At 45.6% G+C, this 20,701-nt stretch overlaps 1 protein-coding gene and 1 long non-coding RNA gene across 9 annotated transcripts in view; one reads left to right on the plus strand and one right to left on the minus strand.

Moving 5' to 3' along the window:
• LOC130283485 (uncharacterized) overlaps positions 1 to 7,162 on the minus strand; it is a 131,231-nt gene extending 124,069 nt beyond the window's left edge. For both annotated transcript variants that reach the window (XR_008846714.1, XR_008846715.1), the window contains exons 1-2: positions 7,078 to 7,162; positions 6,918 to 6,987 (exon numbers count right to left, since the gene is read on the minus strand). This is a non-coding gene — a long non-coding RNA (uncharacterized LOC130283485). The remainder of the gene's footprint in view (positions 1 to 6,917; positions 6,988 to 7,077) is intronic.
• Positions 7,163 to 7,205: 43 nt separating this feature from the next.
• Positions 7,206 to 20,701, plus strand: part of IPO13 (importin 13) — an 84,664-nt gene continuing 71,168 nt past the window's right edge. The window contains exons 1-2 of one of the 7 annotated variants that reach the window (XR_008846713.1): positions 7,238 to 7,361; positions 18,043 to 18,307. Coding sequence is in view for 5 of the 7 variants with exons in the window: in XM_056533067.1 (XP_056389042.1) it covers positions 18,251 to 18,307 (57 nt within the window). In the remaining 2 variants the exon portion in view is untranslated. The other 6 variants (XM_056533067.1, XM_056533069.1, XM_056533068.1 and 3 more) reach the window with 6 other exon arrangements.

The following is a 20,701-nucleotide window of genomic DNA, read 5'->3' on the forward strand; positions in this document are numbered from 1 at the left end:
CTGGCCTGTCTCCTGGTAGTGCCTCCATGCTCTGGACACTATGCTGACAGACACAGCAAACCTTCTTGCCACGAATCGCATTGGTGTGCCATCCTGGATCAGCTGCAGCCACTACCTGAGCCACTTGTGTGGGTTGTAGACTCCATCTCATGATAACACTAGAGTGAAAGCACCACCAGCATTCAAAAGTGACAAAAACATCAGCCAGGAAGCATAGGAACTGAGAAGTGATCTGTGGTCACCACCTGCAGAACCACTCCTTTATTGGGGGTGTCTTGCTAATTGCCTATAATTTCCACCTGTTTGTTCCATTTGCACAACAGCATGTAAAATTGATTGTCAATCAGTGTTCTTGCTGAGTGGACAGTGGGATTCCATGTGATATATTGTGTTGTTTAAGTGTTCCCTTTATTTTTTTTGAGCAGTGTACAAGAGCGTCAAAGCTAAATTTTAAGATTGCACCTACTATCAAAGCAAAGAAACAATAAAAAACAAAAACCTGGTTAGACTTGAAATGTTTTCATAGATGTGGCAGGTGCAATGGATGGTAGAACCTCTGGTCCACTTTAGAGATACGCCTTTGCCACCTGGGCCTTAACGCACCAGGGGGTGAGCACTACTATCAGTAGCCGGATACTCACTGGTAATGATGGGCAGCGGTGATCGTGCCGCTGCCTGTAATTAACCCTTTAGATGCTGTCAACAATGTCGATCACTGCATCTAAAATGAAATTAAAAGTTGCTGGTAGCTCAGTGGAGCTCATTGGACCCACACAATGTTATCATGGGGGGTCCGATGAGCTTAAATGGTGGAGGAGAGTCCCCTCCCCTGCAGCCAGGTCACTGATACAGCCTGGTTTATCATTATAAAGTGAATGCAATCTAATGATTGCATATAAAATTCCCTTATGGGGACTTAAAGCCTTTCCTTAATTAAAAAAATAAATATCACCCTATTTTTACAAAATACACAAAAATATAAACATAATGGGGGAGATTTATCAAAACCTGTGCAAAGGAAAAGTTGTCCAGTTGCCCATAGCAACCAATCAGTTTGTTCTTTCATTTTTAACAAGGCCTCTGCAAAATGAAAGAAGGGATTTGATTGGTTGCTAAGGGCAACTGAGTAACTTTTCCTTTGCACAGGTTTTGATAAATCTCCCCCAATGAACCTATTTAGTATTGCCGTGCTTGTAAATGTCAGAATCATTAAAATATGTTCATAATCCCGCACAGTAACTGACGCAAAAGTTTAAAAACATACCAAACACCAAAAATACAAATTTTTAATCACATCATATATGTGGGGACAAAAAATAAAATTAAATAAATAAAACTACAGATCACAATGCAGAACCCTCATACATCCCCGTATTCACAAATATAAAAAAAAGTTATAGGGTAGTTAAAGTTTATTATAGAAGTAATACAATAATAAAAAATAAATAAATACATAAATTGGGTATCGTTTTAATCACATCGACCTACAGAATAAAGATAACATGCCATGTTTACCATAAAAGTGCACTGTGTTAAGGAGAACTCCAGAATATAAAAATTGTCCCCCATACTGCCGGTGTGAGGTGGTTTTTTGCGCCCCCGTAGATCCATGCGTCCGCTCCTCCCCCAGCTCTCCGAACATTTCCGAAGCTAGAACTGGGGGAAGGCAGAGCAAGGGGAGGGAGGAGGTTCACGCCCCCTCCCTCATCTCCCCTCCCTGAGCTCGGCTGGATGCAGATCTCTACGGCACGCCCCCTCCCTGAGGACGTAAATCTCCACGGCAGGTCCCCTCCCTCATCTCCCCGACCTGAGGACGTAAATCTCCACGGAAGGTCCCCTCCCTCATCTCCCTGAGCTGAGGACGTAGAGCAGTGCTCCCAATGAGCTCTATGTGTAAAGGGGGACATACTGCACGGGCTAAAGGGGGACATACTGTACGGGATAAAGGAGGGACATACTGCACGGGCTAACGGGGGACATACTGTACAGGCTAAATGTCCCCCTTTAACCTGTACAGTATGTCCCCCTTTAGCCTGTACAGTAAGTCCCCCTTTACACAGAGCTCATTGGAAGCACTGCTCTACGTCCTAAGCTCTGGGAGATGAGGGAGGGGACCTGCTGTGGAGATCTATGTCCTCAGGGACAGGGCGTGCCGTAGAGATCTGCATCCAGCCGAGCTCAGGGAGGGGACGTGAACCTCCTCCCTCCCCTTGCCCCAGCTGTAGCTTCGGAAATGTTCGGAGAGCTGGGGGAGGAGCGGACGCATGGATCTACGGGGGCGCAAAAAAACACCTCACACCGGCAGTAAAAAAATAAAAATGTACATACCTTCCTTCGCTCCACCAGTGCCTCCGGTAACTGGCTCGGGTCTCCACCATGATCCTCTTCCTGGTTGCTGGTGGTCAGCAAGTCATACTGCGCTCAGCCAATCACCGGCCGCAGTGAAGTCCCGGCTCGGCCAGCGATAGGCTGAGCGGCAGTGTGACGTTTTTGGCCCCGGCAACAGATGCCGGTGTAGTGAAGAATTTTGTGTCTTGAAGCGTTCTCTCCCTGACGCTCAGCCTATCGCCGGCCGAGTCAGGACTTCACTGCGGCCAGTGATTGACTGAGCGCAGTATGACTCGCCGACTAGGGATCGACGGATATAGATTTTTTAGGGCCGATACATATACCGATATTCCAGACGCCGCAGGAGCCAGAAGTAGCGTGGCCCCCGGGAACAGGTAATTATAAAACCGGGGAGGCACTGGAGCAGTGACGGTCTCTGGCGGTGCGGTACGGTGGTGGCGTTGTTGTTGGGGGCGGGGTATTATCGGCAAGGTACTTGCTGATACCGATAAACGTCCAAAATCGTGAATATCGGCCTATAATATCGGCCAAACGGATAATCAGTCGATCCCTATCGCCGACCACCAGCAACCAGGAAGAGGATTGTGGCGGAGACCGGAGACGGTTACCGGAGGCCCCGGGGGAGCGAAGGAAGGTATGTACATCTTTGCTTTTTTACTGCCGGCAGTATGGGGAGCAATTTTTATATTCTGGAGTTCTCATTTAAAGGAAATCTATCACCAGTGTCACCTGCACTAACCTGTCAGTACCGACAAGTACTGCAAGTGATACTGATGACAACGGTAGTTACCGGTCTCTGTAGTCGTTCTTCGGTAATCTTCTCCGGTATCTACAGCTCCAGGCCCGGCTTGGAGCACGGGCGGAGCTTAGTAATGTCACCGCTGCAGTTCTCTGCTGGGTCCCGCTGCTAGAGAACAGCAGCCGTGACGTCACTAAGCTCCGCCCATGCTCCAAGCCGGTTTCGGAGCTGAAGATACCGGAGAAGATAACCGAAGAACGACTGCACAGATCAGGACAAGGTAAGTACCGTTGTCATCAGTGCCAACTGCACTACCAGATTAGTGCAGGTGATGCTGGTGACAGATTTCCTTTAAAATCAAATGCAAAAGTTGCAATACTGCAGTTTTCTTATCAATACCCCCAACACACACACAATACTTTTTCAGTAAATAGAAAAAATAAAAAAAAGAGTATAATGCCTCTTAAAAGGCAAAGAGTAAAAAATGAAAACACAAAAATGAAAATTGTGTCCTTAACCAATTCAGGACATGGGGTGTCCAGGTACACCCTTGTGTTCTGATACTCAAAGGGGTACTCACTCCGGTGGAAAACATTTTTTTATTTTTAAATCAACTGGTGCCAGAACGTTAAACAGATTTGTAAATTACTTCAATTTAAAAATCTCTAATTAGCCTGGTCTTTAACCCCTTAAGGACTCAGCCCATTTTCACCTTAAGGACACAGCCAATTTTATTTTTGCGTTTTTGCTTTTTCCTCCTCGCCTTCTAAAATTCATAACTCTTTTATATTTCCATTCCCAGACCCATATGAGGGCTTGTTTTTTGTGTGACCGTGTACTTTGTAATAACATCACAAATTTTACCCTTAAATGTATGGTAAAACCAAAAAAATTGTGTGTAAGGAAATTTAAACGAAAATCATAATTTAGCAAATTTGTGGGGGGCTTCTTTTTCACGCTGTACACTTTACGGTAAAAAAAAAAAATACATGTTTTCTTTATTCTCTGGATCAATACGATTAAAATGATACCCATGGTTACATACTTTTCTATTATTGTACTGCTTTTAAAAAATCTAACTTTTTTTTTTTTTTTTATAAAATCAGTATGTTTAAAATTGCCCTATTTTGACCACCTCTAACTTTCTTATTTTACCGTATTCAGGGATTTGTGAGGGCTCATTTTTTGCGCCATCATCTGTAGTTTGTTTTGGTACCATATTTGCATATGTGACTTTTTGATCGCTTTTTACTACATTTTTAGCAGTTTGATGTGACAAAAAAGCTGAAATTTTTTACTTTAAAAAAAAAATAAAAAATTTTACGTTTACACCGTTCGCCGTAGGAGATCATCAACATTATATTTTTAATAGTTCGGACATTTGCGCACACAACGATACCAAATGTTCATTTATCTTTTTTTACGCTTTTATGTATTCATATGGGGGAAAAGGGTGATTAAAAACTTTATTGGGGGAGGGGATTTTTCAAATTTTTTAAAAAACTTTTTTTTACATTTAATTGACACTTTTTTAGTCCCCATTAGATTGCTAATACTGTTCAGTGCTATGCATAGGGCATAACAAATATCAGTATTATCGGCGATCTTCTGCTCTGGTCTGCTGGAAGGCAGATCAGTGCAGAACACCCCGGGAGACGGACGGAGGCAGGTGAGGGGACCTCCGTCCGCCATCTTGGCTGATCTGATCCCCGCGGCAGTGCCGCTGACAATCAGATCAGCATTATAAGTGTTGCACTGCTGCAGATGTTGTGATCTGTATTGATCACGGCACCTGAGGGGTTAAGGGCAGACATCAGTGCGATCGCTGCTGACAGCCGCCGGAACTCGCCGGGAATGAAGCGAGCGCATCTCCTGCGCTCATATGACAGCCACGCCGTAAATGTACGGCACTGTGCAATAAGAGGTGCTATGCAGCGCCGTACATTTACGACACATGTCCTTAACCCCTTAAGGACCAAGGACGTACCGGTACGTCCTTGGTCCTGCTCTCCTGATATAACGCAGGGTTACACAGTAACCCCGCATCATATCACGGCGGGCCCGGCGTCATAGTGAAGCCGGGACCCGCCTCTAATAGCGCGCAGTGCCGATCACGCCACCGCGCGCTATTAACCCTTTAGCCGCGCGCTCAGAGCTGAGCCGCACGGCTAAAACCGAAAGCGAAAGTTGCCGGCTAGCTCAGTGGGCTGTTCGGGATAGGGACCTATAACACTGCAAAAAAAAAAAGTGAATAAAGATCATTTAACTCCTCCCCTATTAAAAGTTTGAATCACCCCCCTTTTCCAATAAAAAAAAAAAACACAGTGTAAATAAAAATATACATATATGGTATCACCGCGTGCGGAAATGTCCGAATTATAAAAATATATCATTAATTAAACCGCTCGGTCAATGGCGTGCGCGCTCAAAAATTCCAAAGTCCAAAATAGTGCATTTTTGGTCACTTTTTATATCATTTAAAAACGATCAATAAGTCTTATCAATGCAAAAATGGTACCGTTAAAAACTTCAGATCACGGCGCAAAAAATTAGCCCTCATACCGCCCCATACACGGAAAAATAAAAAAGTGATAGGGGTCAGAAGATGACAATTTTAAACGTATAAATTTTCCTGCATGTAGTTATGATTTTTTCCAGAAGTCCGACAAAATCAAACCTATATAAGTAGGGGATCATTTTAATCGTATGGACCTACAGAATAATGATAAGGTGTCATTTACTGAAAAATGTACTACGTAGAAACGGAAGCCCCCAAAAGTTACAAAACGGGGGGGGTTTTTTTCAATTTTGTCGCACAATGATTTTTTTTCCGTTTCACCGTAGATTTTTGTAGAATTGGTGGCGGAAAAAATAAGCCATCATATGGATTTTTAGGTGCAAAATTGAAAGAGTTATGATTTTTTAAAGGCAAGGAGCAAAAAACTAAAATGCAAAAACTGAAAAAACCCTGGTCCTTAAGGGTTCAAGGGGTACTCCGGTAGAAATCTTTTTTTTAAATGAACTGGTGCCAGAAAGTTAAACAGATTTATAAATTACTTCTATTTAAAATCTTAATCCTTCCATTATTTATTAGCAGCTGTATGCTACAGAGGAAATTATTTTCTTATTGAATTTCTTTTTTGTCTTGTCCACAGTGCTCTCTGCTGACACCTCTGTCCGTGTCAGGAACTGTCCAGAGCAGCATAGGTTTGCCATGGGGATTTTCTCCTGCTCTGGACAGTTTCTGATACAGGCATCAGGTGTCAGCAGAGAGCACTGTGGACAAGACAAAAAAGAAATTCAAAAAGAATAGGGGATACGTTTTTCAGGACTGGACTACTCCTTTAAGGGGTTAAAGGGATACTCCAATATTTTAACACTTGTCCCCTATCCACAGGATGACAAATGTCTGATCACCAGGGATCCGACCGATGGCACCGTGCAAGGAGCGGGGGTCGACATCTCTATGGGAGCACGATACACTACTACATACACGAACACTGAATGCTGAAGTACCCCTTTCTGAGAGCAATCTCCGTATGCCCAAACAATTGCGACAAATGTACACAAAAAAAAAAAAAATAATAATACACAATAAATTCCCCCAATTTGTGCACCAGGGGTACCTCACTGTATAACTATTTTCTGGTATTCCAAACTATGTTGTCAGTATACCCCAAAATACATGGCATAAACATGGCTGCAGTCATATTTACGCTGTAAATACATAAAACATATTTTTGGCTACAATATATAATAATTTATCATAGGTTTATTATAATGTGAAAAGTAGAAATGTCAGTGGATTTGGTAAAAAAAAAAAAACTACCTCAAACCGGGACTGATGAGAATTCAGCCTCCATACTGTACAGTCACGGCCCTTATGAAAGACACTACAGCTGGAGACAGAAAGTCACAGAGTAAACGGGAATATACACCATATAATCGCCATCAAGCAGTAATAATGACATTATCGCCCACAGACACACCTCGCCACTCCCTCTTCATGCACCGTCCTTTCAGTTCCCGCTCTTTTCACAGCGCTTGCCTCAATAAAGCTCCGCCCACCAGGACCGGCGTCTAATGGATTTCTCTGCCCAGCAACAGGACCCGCTCAGCCAATCAGAACGGCGGACGGTCACGTCCGCCGTTCTGATTGGCTGAGCGCGTCCTGTTGCTGGGCAGAGAAAGATTGAGCGGCATTTGCGGGACGCATCGCCTCAGAGCGCGGACATCTTGGTCTTTGAAGCGGCGCTCAGTCATAAGGCGGAAGGTCTCACCATCTTATTATTCACTAGAAATCATGAAAAAAAAAAAAAATGTTTCTGTATGTTGTAAATAACAAAAATATTGGACGAATTGTGACTGAACCTAGAACCAAACCACTCAAAATGGCGGTTAATTCTTAAGCAGAAATATAGGTGATATCTGAACAACAGACTTTAACCGAAACGCGCGTCATCAAGTTTTTCTGCGCCAATTTGGAGGCTATGCTATGTAAAAAGGTGATGTGTGTCTTTCTGAAATAGATTTTTGCGTGGAAAACACGCATGTCCATCTGGGTATGTCTGATTTTTGTTACGGATTCGCTTGCTAATTCACATAATAATGTAATTTTTTTTCTACATGAAAAATCTGAGGTGGGAACACTGCTTTAGGCTAAGTTGACTTCTGCATTAAAGGGGTACTCCGCCAGAACACATCTTATCCTCTATCCAAAGGATAGGGGATAAGATGTCTAATCGTGGGGGTTCCGCCACTGGGGACCCCCCGTCGATCTCCTCCCCCAGTCATCTGGTGCACGGAGCGAAGTGCCGGATGACTGGCGACTACAGCCTACATGCCCTCCCATAGACATGAATGGAGGAGGTGTGGTGTGACGTCACGTACGTGGAAGCTCCACGCTTCCGTGTTCTGGACGCCGTTGCCACTGCCAGCTCATAGATTGCGGGGGTCCTCAGCGCCAAGACCTATGTTATCAGACATCCTATCCCCTATCCTTTGGATAGAGGATAATATGTTTTCCGGCAGAGTACCCCTCTAACCCTTTTACAGAGTCAATTCACTACAGAAAAACTAGGCCAGATGTTCGGTTGCACATAGGATCCCATTGAAGTATTAGGAGGAGATTTATCAAAACCTGTGCAGAGGAAAAGTGGAGCAGTTGCCCATAGCAACCAGATTGCCTCTGAAAAATAAAGGAAGCAATGTGATTGGATGCTATGGGCAATTGCTCCACTTTTCCTTTGCACTGGTGTTGATAAATCGGCCCCCATTGTTTATCCGTTAGGTGGCCATTTATTAGCAAGATCTGAGCTGAAGAAAAATGACTGCTTGCGTTATCTTCTTGTTTGCTCATATCCTGCTATCTAAATGGAGCCCAGATGCAGATGTGATGTTTAGCGAAAATATGCAGCAGATTACGTTAAAGGGGTAGTCCAGTGGTGAAAAACTTATCCCCTATCCTAAGGATAGGGGATAAGTTTGAGATCGCGGGGGGTCCGACCGCTGGGGCCCCCTGCGATCTCTCTGTACCGGGCCCCGGCTCTCCGCCCAGATAGCGGGTGTCGACCCCCGCACGAAGCGGTGGCCGACACGCCCCTCAATACATCTCAATGGCAGAGCCGGAGATTGCCGAAGGCAGCGCTTCGGCTCTGCCATAGAGTTGTATTGAGGGGGCGTGTCGGCCTCCGCCTTGTGCGGAGGTCGACACGCCCCCTTCCCGCGGGCTGTCGGGGCTCCGTACAGGAGATCGCAGGGGGCCCCAGCGGTCGGACCCCCCGCGATCTGCAACTTATCCCCTATCCTTAGGATAGGGGATAAGTTGCTCACCACTGAGTCACCACTGGACTACTCCTTTAACTTCAATGGGGTCTACTGCTGAAAGCCCGCTGAAACATCTGCCACGGAATTTCCACCGTGTGCACGCTGCAGCAGAATTTCATTAAAAGCAATATTTGCATACAGAAATTCAGCTCGAATATCTGCTGTGTGAACATGGGCTCAGGCTCCCATTAGGGCTGCATGATTTGGGGAACATTTCATATTGTTATTATAGAGGTAAATATTGCAATTTCAATATTCAATTGAAATATAATAAACATATGGTGAACCCCCCCCAATGTCTACCCCCCCATTTCATGTCTATCCCTCATTTCATATCCCCCAATTTCATGTCCACACCCCCCATTTCACGTCTATTCCCGATTTAACGTCCGCTCATTTCATGTCCACACCATTTTATGTCTCCCTTCCCATTTCATGTCCGCACCCCCCATTTAATGTCCATATCCCATTCCACAAGGGGTAAAAGGAGAAAAAGCCCCCCAAAATGTGTAACCTAATTTCTCTCGAGTAAGGAAATACCTCATATGTGAACGTAAAGTGTTCTGTGGGTGCACTAGAGTGCTCAGCAGCGAAGGAGCAACAATGGGATTTTGGAGAGTGAATTTTGCTGAAATGGTATTTGGGTATAGAAAGTCCCTATGATGCCAGCAAAAAAAATTTAAATAAAACACATGGCATACTATTTTGGAAACTACACCCCTCATGGCATGTAAGAATGGGTACAGTGAGCCTTGACACCCCACAACTTTTCGGTAAAGTCGGATGTGTAAATTACATTTTTTTTTTCACTAAAATGCCATTTCCCCCCCAAATTTACAATTTTTACAAGGCGTGTAATAAGGGGTGCAGTGAGCATTTACACCCCACTGGCGTTTTACAGACTTTTGGAACAGTGGGCTGTGCAAACTAAAAATAAAATTTTTCATTTTCATGGACCACTGGTCAAAAAATCTGTCAGACACCAATGGGGCATAAATGCTCACTGCACCCCTTATTACATTCCTTGAGGGGTGTGGTTTCCAAAATGGGGTCACATGTGGGGGGGGGGTCCACTGTTCTGGCACCATGGGGGCTTTGTAAACACAAATTCCAGCCAAATTCTTTCTCCAAAAACCCAATGGCGCTCCTTCTCTTCTGAGCCCTGTAGTGCGCCAGCAGAGCACGTTACGTCCACACATGGGGTATTTATATACTCAGAACAAATGGTGTTTTTTTTTTCCAATTACCCCTTGTGAAAATGAAAAATTTGGGATAAAACCAGCATTTTAGTGAAAAAATTTAAATCTTTCATTTTCACGTCCAAATTTAACAATAATTCTTGAAACACCTGTGGGGTGTTTAGGCTCACTTTACCCCTTGTTACATTCCGTGAGGGGTGTAGTTTCCAAAATGGGGTCACATTAGCGATCAGCCACCCCTGTGCAAATCACCTCAAATGTACATGGTGCTCTCACTCCTGAGCCTTGTTGTGCGCCCGTAGAGCATTTTACGCCCACATATGGGGTATTTCCGTACTCAGGAGAAATCGTAATTCCAAATTTTGGGGGTCTTTTTTTCCTTTTACCTCTTGTGAAAATGAAAAGTATGGGGCAACACCAGCATGTTATTGTAAAAAATTGAATTTTTTACAATAACATGCTGGAGTAGACCACAACATTACTGGCTGATGAATCAGGACGATCGTGAGGTGGCACCAGAGCCACCTCACTCCTGCTGCTAAAGGGTGATAGGTGCCGTCTCGGACGGCACTATGACCCTTTTTTCCGGGTCACCGGGGACCTGATTGACCCAGAATCACTGCAAATCGCCAATCTGAATGATTTCAGCAGGTATCCCGGTCCGAGGCGGGACCGGAATTCCCACGGGCGTACAGGTACGCCCTGGGTCCTCAAGGGGTTAATACGCTGCCTAGGCACTTGGAAAATTGGTGCTTACCTAGCCCCGGCCTCTGAAGTTCTGCAGCAGATCTCATTCTCCAAGCTTCCGTGTACATAAACGCTGCAGTTCCCGACCTGGAGATCACGGGGTACCAGTGGCCGGACCGCGATCAGACATCCTATTCCCCCTTCCTTTGGATAGGGGATAAGATGTCTAGGGGTGGTGTTTTTTTTTTTTTTACTTTCCTTTTTTTCCTCCTTTCCTTTAAGGGTATGATCACACTGTGGAATGTCCGCTCATGGCGGTAGGACTGCGGGGCACTGCGTCCTCACCATTGATGGCTATGCAGTACTCACAGAATTCCCCGCAAAGAACGAATGAATGTTCTTCGTTTGTGCAGAACAATTTCAGCGGCGGAATTTTCCATCGCTGAAATTACACAGTTTGAACAGGTCTCGCAGAAGACCCATTCACATTGATGGTACTGTTCACTGCATGGAATTCTACTCACGGAATTCCGCGGGAATTTCACAGTGTGAAATCAAGGCTGTGGAAAAACTTAACCCCTTAAGGACGCAGGACGTAAATGTACGTCCTGGTGAGGTGGTACTTAACGCACCAGGACGTACATTTACGTCCTAAGCATAACCGCGGGCATCGGAGCGATGCCCGTGTCATGCGCGGCTGATCCCGGCTGCTGATCGCAGCCAGGGACCCGCCGGCAATGGCCGACGCCCGCGATCTCGCGGGCGTCCGCCATTAACCCCTCAGGTGCCAGGATCAATACAGATCCCGGCATCTGCGGCAGTTCGCGATTTAAATGAACGATCGGATCGCCCGCAGCGCTTCTGCGGGGATCCGATCATTCATAACGCCGCACGGAGGTCCCCTCTCCTTCCTCCGTCCGGCTCCCGGCATCTCCTGCTCTGGTCTGTGATCGAGCAGACCAGAGCAGGAGATGACCGATAATACTGATCTGTTCTATGTCCTATACATAGAACAGATCAGTATTAGCAATCATGGTATTGCTATGAATAGTCCCCTATGGGGACTATTCAAGTGTAAAAAAAAATGTAAAAAAATTTAAAAGTAAAAGTAAAAAAAAAGTGAAAAATCCCCTCCCCAATAAAAAAGTAAAACGTCCGTTTTTTCCTATTTTACCCCCAAAAAGCGTAAAAAACATTTTTTATAGACATATTTGGTATCGCCGCGTGCGTAAATGTCCGAACTATTAAAATAAAATGTTAATGATCCCGTACGGTGAACGGCGTGAACGAAAAAAAAAAAGTCCAAAATTCCTACTTTTTTAATACATTTTATTAAAAAAAAAATTATAAAAAATTTATTAAAAGTTTTTTATATGCAAATGTGGTATCAAAAAAAAGTACAGATCATGGCGCAAAAAATGAGCCCCCATACCACCGCTTATACGGAAAAATAAAAAAGTTAGAGGTCATCAAAATAAAGGGATTATAAACGTACTAATTTGGTTAAAAAGTTTGTGATTTTTTTTAAGCGCAACAATAATATAAAAGTATATAATAATGGGTATCATTTTAATCGTATTGACCCTCAGAATAAAGAACACACGTAATTTTTACCAGAAATTGTACGGCGTGAAAACAAAACCTTCCACAATTAGCAAAATTGCGTTTTTCGTTTTAATTTCCCCACAAAAATAGTGTTTTTTGGTTGCGCCATACATTTTATGATATAATGAGTGATGTCATTACAAAGGACAACTGGTCGCGCAAAAAACAAGCCCTCATACTAGTCTGTGGAGGAAAATATAAAAGAGTTATGATTTTTAGAAGTCGAGGAGGAAAAAATGAAAACGTAAAAATTAAATTGTCTGAGTCCTTAAGGTCAAAATGGGCTGAGTCCTTAAGGGGTTAAAGGGTTACTTCATTGGAAAACATTTTTTTTTTAAATCAACTGGTGCCAGAAAGTTAAACAGATTTGTAAATTACTTCTATTAAAAAAATCCCAATCCTTCCAGTACTCATCAGCTGCTGTATGATACACTTTTCTTTTTGAATTTCCTTTCTGTCTGACCACAGAGCTGTCTGCTGACACCTCTGTCCATGTCAGGAATTGTCCAGAGCAGGAGAGGTTTGCTATGGGGATTTTCTCCTGCTCTGGACAATTCCTGACATGGACAGAGGTGTCAGCAGAGAGCACTGTGGTCAGACAGAAAGGAAATTCAAAAAAGAAAAGAACTTCCTGTGTATTATACAACAGCTGATAAGTACTGGAAGGATTAACATTTTTTAATAGAAGTAATTTACAAATCTGTTAACTTTCTGGCACCAGTTGATTTAAAAGAAAATGTTTTCCAATGGAGTACCCCTTTAAGTTTTTCCACCTACAGACCCATATGAGGACTTGTTATTTTTTGCGCCACTAATTGTACTTTCTAGTGATGTCACTCATTTTACCACAAAATCTACCATGAAAATATATATATATATATATATTTTTTTTTTTTTGGAGAAAAATAGAAAAAACAAACACCTTTTTGCTCATTTTGGAGGCTTCCATTTTTACTCTGCGCACTTTTTGATACAATTGACTAGGGATCGACCGATCTCGGTTTTTTAGGGCCGATACCGATAATCGGTGCAGGTTAGGGCCGATAGCCGATAACTTATACTGATATTCCGGTATAAGTTATCGGCTATTTAACCCCCTGCGACACCGCTGCAGATCACTGATTTAAAGCGGGCGCTTTAAATCAATGATCTGCAGTGGCTTTTGCGGGGCCATAGGCCGCCGCCGCCACCCGCTTCTCTCCCCTACCTGTCAGGGTGGTCCGGGCCATCCATCCTTCCTGTAGTGTCCGGGGGCGTTCCGGGTGAAGAGTGAACCGGTCCGGGCTGTCCTTCTTCTCCGGGGGTCCTCTTCTCCACTTCGGGCAGGCTCCGGCCTAGTACGCTGCATAGACGCCGCTGCGCAGTGACGCCCGTGCACAGCGACGCACCTGACGTCACGGCGTAGCGGCATCTATGCAGCGTACTAGGCCGGAGCCTGCCCAGAGTGGAGAAGATGACCCCCGGAGAAAAAGGACAGCCCGGACCGGTTCACTCTTCACCCGGAACGCCCCCGGACACTACAGGAAGGAAGGATGGATGGCCCGGACCACCCCCATTACGGGTAAGTTTAATTTTTTTATTGATTCGGAGGGTGGGGGAGGGGCCCGACCGGTATAGCGATATGGGCAAAAATCCATACCGGTATACCGCCCAGAATCACGGTGGGGGGTGCGACGCGCTGCGGTGGGTCGGGGGTGCGATGCGGCGGGTCGGGGGGGTGGCGGTCGCGGGGCGGTGCGGGGCATTATCGGCTTATCGGCAAGGTAATTGCCGATACCGATAATGCCCAAAATCGTGATTATCGGCCGATAATATCGGCCATACCGATAATCGGTCGATCCCTACAATTGACCCATTACCTTTATTCTGTAGGTCCATGTGATTAAGATGATAACCAGTTATATAGGTTTTGTTTTATTTTACTACTTTTATAAAATTATATATTTTAGTGCGAAAATTAGTATGTGTAAATTCTGTCCTCTTCTGACCCCTAAATCTATAATTTTTTTCCCGTATACGTGGCAGTATGAGGTCATCATCTGTATTTTTATTGGTACCATGCTTTTTTGATGGGATTGATGGGATGAAGTGACCTAAAATCCACAATTCTCGACTTTGGTATTTTTATACGTTTACGCCAGTGGTCTTCAACCTGCGGACCTCCAGATGTTGCAAAACTACAACTCCCAGCATGCCCAGACAGCCGTTGGCTGTCCGGTCATGCTGGGAGTTGTAGTTTTGCAACATCTGGAGGTCTGCAGGTTGAAGACCACTGGTTTACGCTATTGACTGTGCAGTGTAATTAATATAATGATTGTTTTATTGTATGACTTGTAATGACGACTGAATGATCACTTGGGCATGCTGGAAGTTGTAGTTTTGCAACATCTGGAGGTCTGCAGGTTGAAGACCACTGGTTTACGCTATGACTGTGCGGTGTAATTCATATAATGATTGTTTTATTGTATGACTTGTAATGACGACTGAATGATCACTTGGGCATGCTGGGAGTAGTAGTTTTGCAATAGCTGGAGACTCACTGTTTGGAGAACACTACTGTCCAGTATTCAGTCATCTCCCCAGCCTGACAGCAGTACCAGGCAGACACATACATAAACTACATCTCCCATAAAGCCTTGCGGCGGGGTCCATCCAGGCCGGTCTTCTCTCTGCCGGTCTTATGAGTAAACAACGATTACCTGTGGTACGTGAACACAGCGGTCCCGGGAGTACGGCGGAGAGGGTGAGGTCAGCGGGTGCCGGTGAGGGGTGAGGCCCCTGTCAGTCCGGGAGACAGGCACCTCAGGGGCAGCCCGCAGTCACTACAGGACCCGCAGCTGGTGTGTGTCACTGAGAGAGAGCGAGCGACACCGGGGAGACTGCAGGGTGAGGGGGGCCTCGGGGGACACGAGCCGGGGGTACACGGGAGGAGGACACACAGACCCTGGGACACTACATACAGGAGGAGAGTGCACGATCAGGAGAGACAGACCTACATACAGGAGAGTGCACGATCAGGAGAGACAGACCTACATACAGGAGAGACAGACCTACATACAGGAGAGTGCACGATCAGGAGAGACAGACCTACATTCAGGAGGAGAGTGCACGATCAGGAGAGACAGACCTACATACAGGAGAGTGCACGATCAGGAGAGACAGACCTACATACAGGAGAGTGCACGATCAGGAGAGACAGACCTACATTCAGGAGGAGAGTGCACGATCAGGAGAGACAGACCTACATACAGGAGAGTGCACGATCAGGAGAGACAGACCTACATACAGGAGAGACAGACCTACATACAGGAGAGACAGACCTACATACAGGAGAGACAGACCTACATACAGGAGAGACAGACCTACATACAGGAGAGTGCACGATCAGGAGAGACAGACCTACATTCAGGAGAGACAGACCTACATTCAGGAGAGACAGACCTACATTCAGGAGAGACAGACCTACATACAGGAGAGACAGACCTACATACAGGAGAGTGCACGATCAGGAGAGACAGACCTACATACAGGAGAGACAGACCTACATACAGGAGGAGAGTGCACGATCAGGAGAGACAGACCTACATACAGGAGGAGAATGCACGACCAGGAGAGACAGACCTACATAGAGAGTGCAAGATCAGGAGAGACAGACCTACCTACCAGAGAGTGCACGATCAGGAGAGACAGATCTACATACAGGAGAGTGCACGATCAGGAGAGACAGACCTACATACAGGAGAGTGCACGATCAGGAGATACAGACCTACATACAGGAGGAGGGTGCACTATCAGGGGAGACAGACCCTGATAGGAGAGGAGACTGCATGATCAGGGGAGACAGACCGACATACTAGAGGATGAGAGTGCACAATCAGGGAAGACAGACTGACATAGAGGAGACTGCTTGATCAGGAGAGACAGACCCTGATAGGAGGAGAGTGCACGATCAGGAGAGACAGACTCTCATAGGAGAGGAGACTGCGATCAGGAGAGACAGACTAGTGGAGGAGAGTGCACGATCAGGAGAGAGACATGGGGGAGTGCTCACTCAGAAGAGACAGGCTCATAACACTGGGGGGTGCACACAGAAGATACAGGCTTATGATATGTGAAAGTCCATGATCAGGAGAGACAGACCATGATGAAGGAGAGTGCAGACTGAGACGCAGTCACTTTGTAGTAGAGTGCAGACTGAGACGCAGTCACTTTGTAGTAGAGTGCAGACTGAGACGCAGTCACCTTGTAGGAGAGTGCAGACTGAGACGCAGTCACTTTGTAGTAGAGTGCAGACTGAGACGCAGTCACCTTGTAGGAGAGTGCACACTGAGACGCAGTCACTTTGTAGTAGAGTGCAGACTGAGACGCAGTCACCTTGTAGGAGAGTGCACACTGAGACGCAGTCACCTTGTAGTAGAGTGCAGACTGAGACGCAGTCACTTTGTAGGAGAGTGCAGACTGAGACGCAGTCACCTTGTAGGAGAGTGCAGACTGAGACGCAGTCACTTTGTAGTAGAGTGCAGACTGAGACGCAGTCACCTTGTAGTAGAGTGCAGACTGAGACGCAGTCACTTTGTAGGAGAGTGCAGACTGAGACGCAGTCACTTTGTAGGAGAGTGCAGACTGAGACGCAGTCACTTTGTAGTAGAGTGCACACTGAGACGCAGTCACTTTGTAGGAGAGTGCAGACTGAGACGCAGTCACTTTGTAGGAGAGTGCAGACTGAGACGCAGTCACCTTGTAGGAGAGTGCAGACTGAGACGCAGTCACTTTGTAGTAGAGTGCAGACTGAGACGCCGTCACTTTGTAGTAGAGTGCACACTGAGACGCAGTCACTTTGTAGGAGAGTGCAGACTGAGACGCAGTCACTTTGTAGGAGAGTGCAGACTGAGACGCAGTCACTTTGTAGTAGAGTGCAGACTGAGACGCAGTCACTTTGTAGTAGAGTGCAGACTGAGACGCAGTCACTTTGTAGTAGAGTGCAGACTGAGACGCAGTCACTTTGTAGTAGAGTGCAGACTGAGACGCAGTCACTTTGTAGTAGAGTGCAGACTGAGACGCAGTCACTTTGTAGGAGAGTGCAGACTGAGACGCAGTCACTTTGTAGGAGAGTGCAGACTGAGACGCAGTCACTTTGTACGAGAGTGCACACTGAGACGCAGTCACTTTGTAGTAGAGTGCACACTGAGACGCAGTCACTTTGTAGTAGAGTGCACACTGAGACGCAGTCACTTTGTAGTAGAGTGCACACTGAGACGCAGTCACTTTGTAGTAGAGTGCACACTGAGACGCAGTCACTTTGTAGTAGAGTGCACACTGAGACGCAGTCACTTTGTAGTAGAGTGCACACTGAGACGCAGTCACTTTGTAGTAGAGTGCACACTGAGACGCAGTCACTTTGTAGTAGAGTGCACACTGAGACGCAGTCACTTTGTAGTAGAGTGCAGACTGAGACGCAGTCACTTTGTAAGAGAGTGCAGACTGAGACGCCGTCACTTTGTAAGAGAGTGCAGACTGAGACGCAGTCACTTTGTAGGAGAGTGCAGACTGAGACGCAGTCACTTTGTAGTAGAGTGCAGACTGAGACGCAGTCACTTTGTAAGAGAGCGCCCACTCATCTGATTGCTATTTTCACAGGGTCCACATTCCTTAGGCAGCGGGATACCTGCGGACGGGCGGTGGTGCTGAGTGGTGGGGGGCACCTTCTATGTGATCAGCTGGGAGGTGACGGAGTGCCCCCTCCCTCTGTGCTGTGTGTGAGCTGGGATGTGCTGATTCACCATCATTCTCCTCTAGAAACGCAAACAGATCCAGGATCTCCTCCTCCCCTCCCCCAGGTCCAGAGATGGAGCGCAGGCCGGAGCAGCAGAGCCTGGACTTCACCATGGACAATGTGGAGAAAGTAAGTTATGGCTTCTTATACACAGGTACATCTCATATATACCACCCAGTGCAGAGGAGGGTACATCTCATATATACCACCCAGTGCAGAGGAGGGTATATCCTATATATATACCACCCAGTGCAGAGGAGGGTATATCTTATATACACCACCCATTGCAGAGGAGGGTATATCCCATATATACCACCCAGTGCAGAGGAGGGTATATCCTATATATATATACCACCCAGTGCAGAGGAGGGTATATCCCATATACACCACCCATTGCAGAGGAGGGTATATCCCATATACACTACCCATTGCAGAGGAGGGTACATCTCATATATACCACCCAGTGCAGAGGAGGGTACATCCTATATATACCACCCAGTGCAGAGGAGGGTATATCCTATATATATACCACCCAGTGCAGAGGAGGGTACATTTCATATATACCACCCAGTGCAGAGGAGGGTACATCCTATATATATATACCACCCAGTGCAGAGGCGGGTATATCATATATTTATACCACCCAGTGCAGAGGAGGGTACATCTCATATATACCACCAGTGCAGAGGAGGGTACATCTCATATATACCACCAGTGCAGAGGAGGGTACATCTCATATATACCACCCAGTGCAGAGGAGGGTATATCCTATATATATACCACCAGTGCAGAGGAGGGTACATCTCATATATAACACCAGTGCAGAGGGTACATCTCATATATACCACCAGTGCAGAGGAGGGTATATCCCATATATACCACCAGTGCAGAGGAGGGTATATCCCATATATACCACCAGTGCAGAGGAGGGTACATCTCATATATTCCATCAGTGCAGAGGAGGGTATATCCTATATATATACCACCCAGTGCACGGGCAGGTACATCCTATATATACCACCCAGTGCAGAGGAGGGTACATCCTATATATATACCACCCAGTGCAGAGGAGGGTACATCCTATATATATATACCACCCAGTGCAGAGGCGGGTATATCCTATATTTATACCACCCAGTGCAGAGGAGGGTACATCTCATATATACCACCAGTGCAGAGGAGGGTACGTCTCATATATACCACCAGTGCAGAGGAGGGTACATCTCATATATACCACCCAGTGCAGAGGAGGGTATATCCTATATATATACCACCAGTGCAGAGGAGGGTACATCTCATATATAACACCAGTGCAGAGGGTACATCTCATATATACCACCAGTGCAGAGGAGGGTATATCCCATATATACCACCAGTGCAGAGGAGGGTACATCTCATATATTCCATCAGTGCAGAGGAGGGTACATCCTATATATATATACCACCCAGTGCACGAGCAGGTACATCCTATATATACCACCCAGTGCAGAGGAGGGTACATCCTATATATATACCACCCAGTGCAGAGGAGGGTACATCTCATATATATACCACCCAGTGCAGAGGAGGGTACATCCTATATATACCACCCAGTGCAGAGGAGGGTATATCCCATATATACCACCCAGTGCAGAGGAGGGTACATCCCATATACAGTGGGGATCAAAAGTTTGGGCACCCCAGATAATTTTTTTTATTAATGTGCATAAAGAAGCCGAGGAAAGATGGTAAAATCTCCAAAAGGCATCAAATTACAGATTAGACATTCTAATAATATGTCACCAAAAGTTACATTTTATTTCCATCATTTACACTTTCAAAATAACAGAAAACAAAAAAATGGCGTCTACAAAAGTTTGGGCCCCCTGCAGAATTTATAGCATGCACTGCCCCCTTTGCAAAGCTGAGACCTGCCAGTGTCATGGATTGTTCTCAATCATCATCTGGGAAGACCAGGTGACGTCAGTCTCAAAGGTTTTAAATGCCCAGACTCATCTGACCTTGCCCCAACAATCAGCACCACGGGTTCTTCTAAGCAGTTGTCTAGAAATCTGAAACTGAAAATAGTTGACGCTCACAAAGCTGGAGAAGGCTATAAGAAGATAGCAAAACGTTTTCAGATGTCAATATCCTCTGTTCGGAATGTAATTAAGAAATGGCAGTCATAAAGAACAGTGTAAGTTCAAGCAAGATCTGGAAGACTAAGAAAAATATCAGATAGAACAGCTCGCAGGATTGTGAGAAAGACAATTCAAAACCCACGTTTGACTGCACAATCCCTCCAGAAAGATCTGGCAGACACTGGAGTTGTGGTACATTATTCCACTATAAAGAGATACTTGTACAAATATGGTCTTCATGGAAGAGTCATCAGAAGAAAACCTCTTCTACGTCCTCACCACAAAAATCAGCGTTTGAACTTTGCAAATGAACATATAGACAAGCCTGATGCATTTTGGATGCATTTTGGAAACAAGTTCTGTGGACCGATGAGGTTAAAATGGAACTTTTTGGCCGGAATGA

Source organism: Hyla sarda, chromosome 7 (assembly GCF_029499605.1).
Source record: "Hyla sarda isolate aHylSar1 chromosome 7, aHylSar1.hap1, whole genome shotgun sequence".
NCBI lineage: Eukaryota > Metazoa > Chordata > Amphibia > Anura > Hylidae > Hyla > Hyla sarda.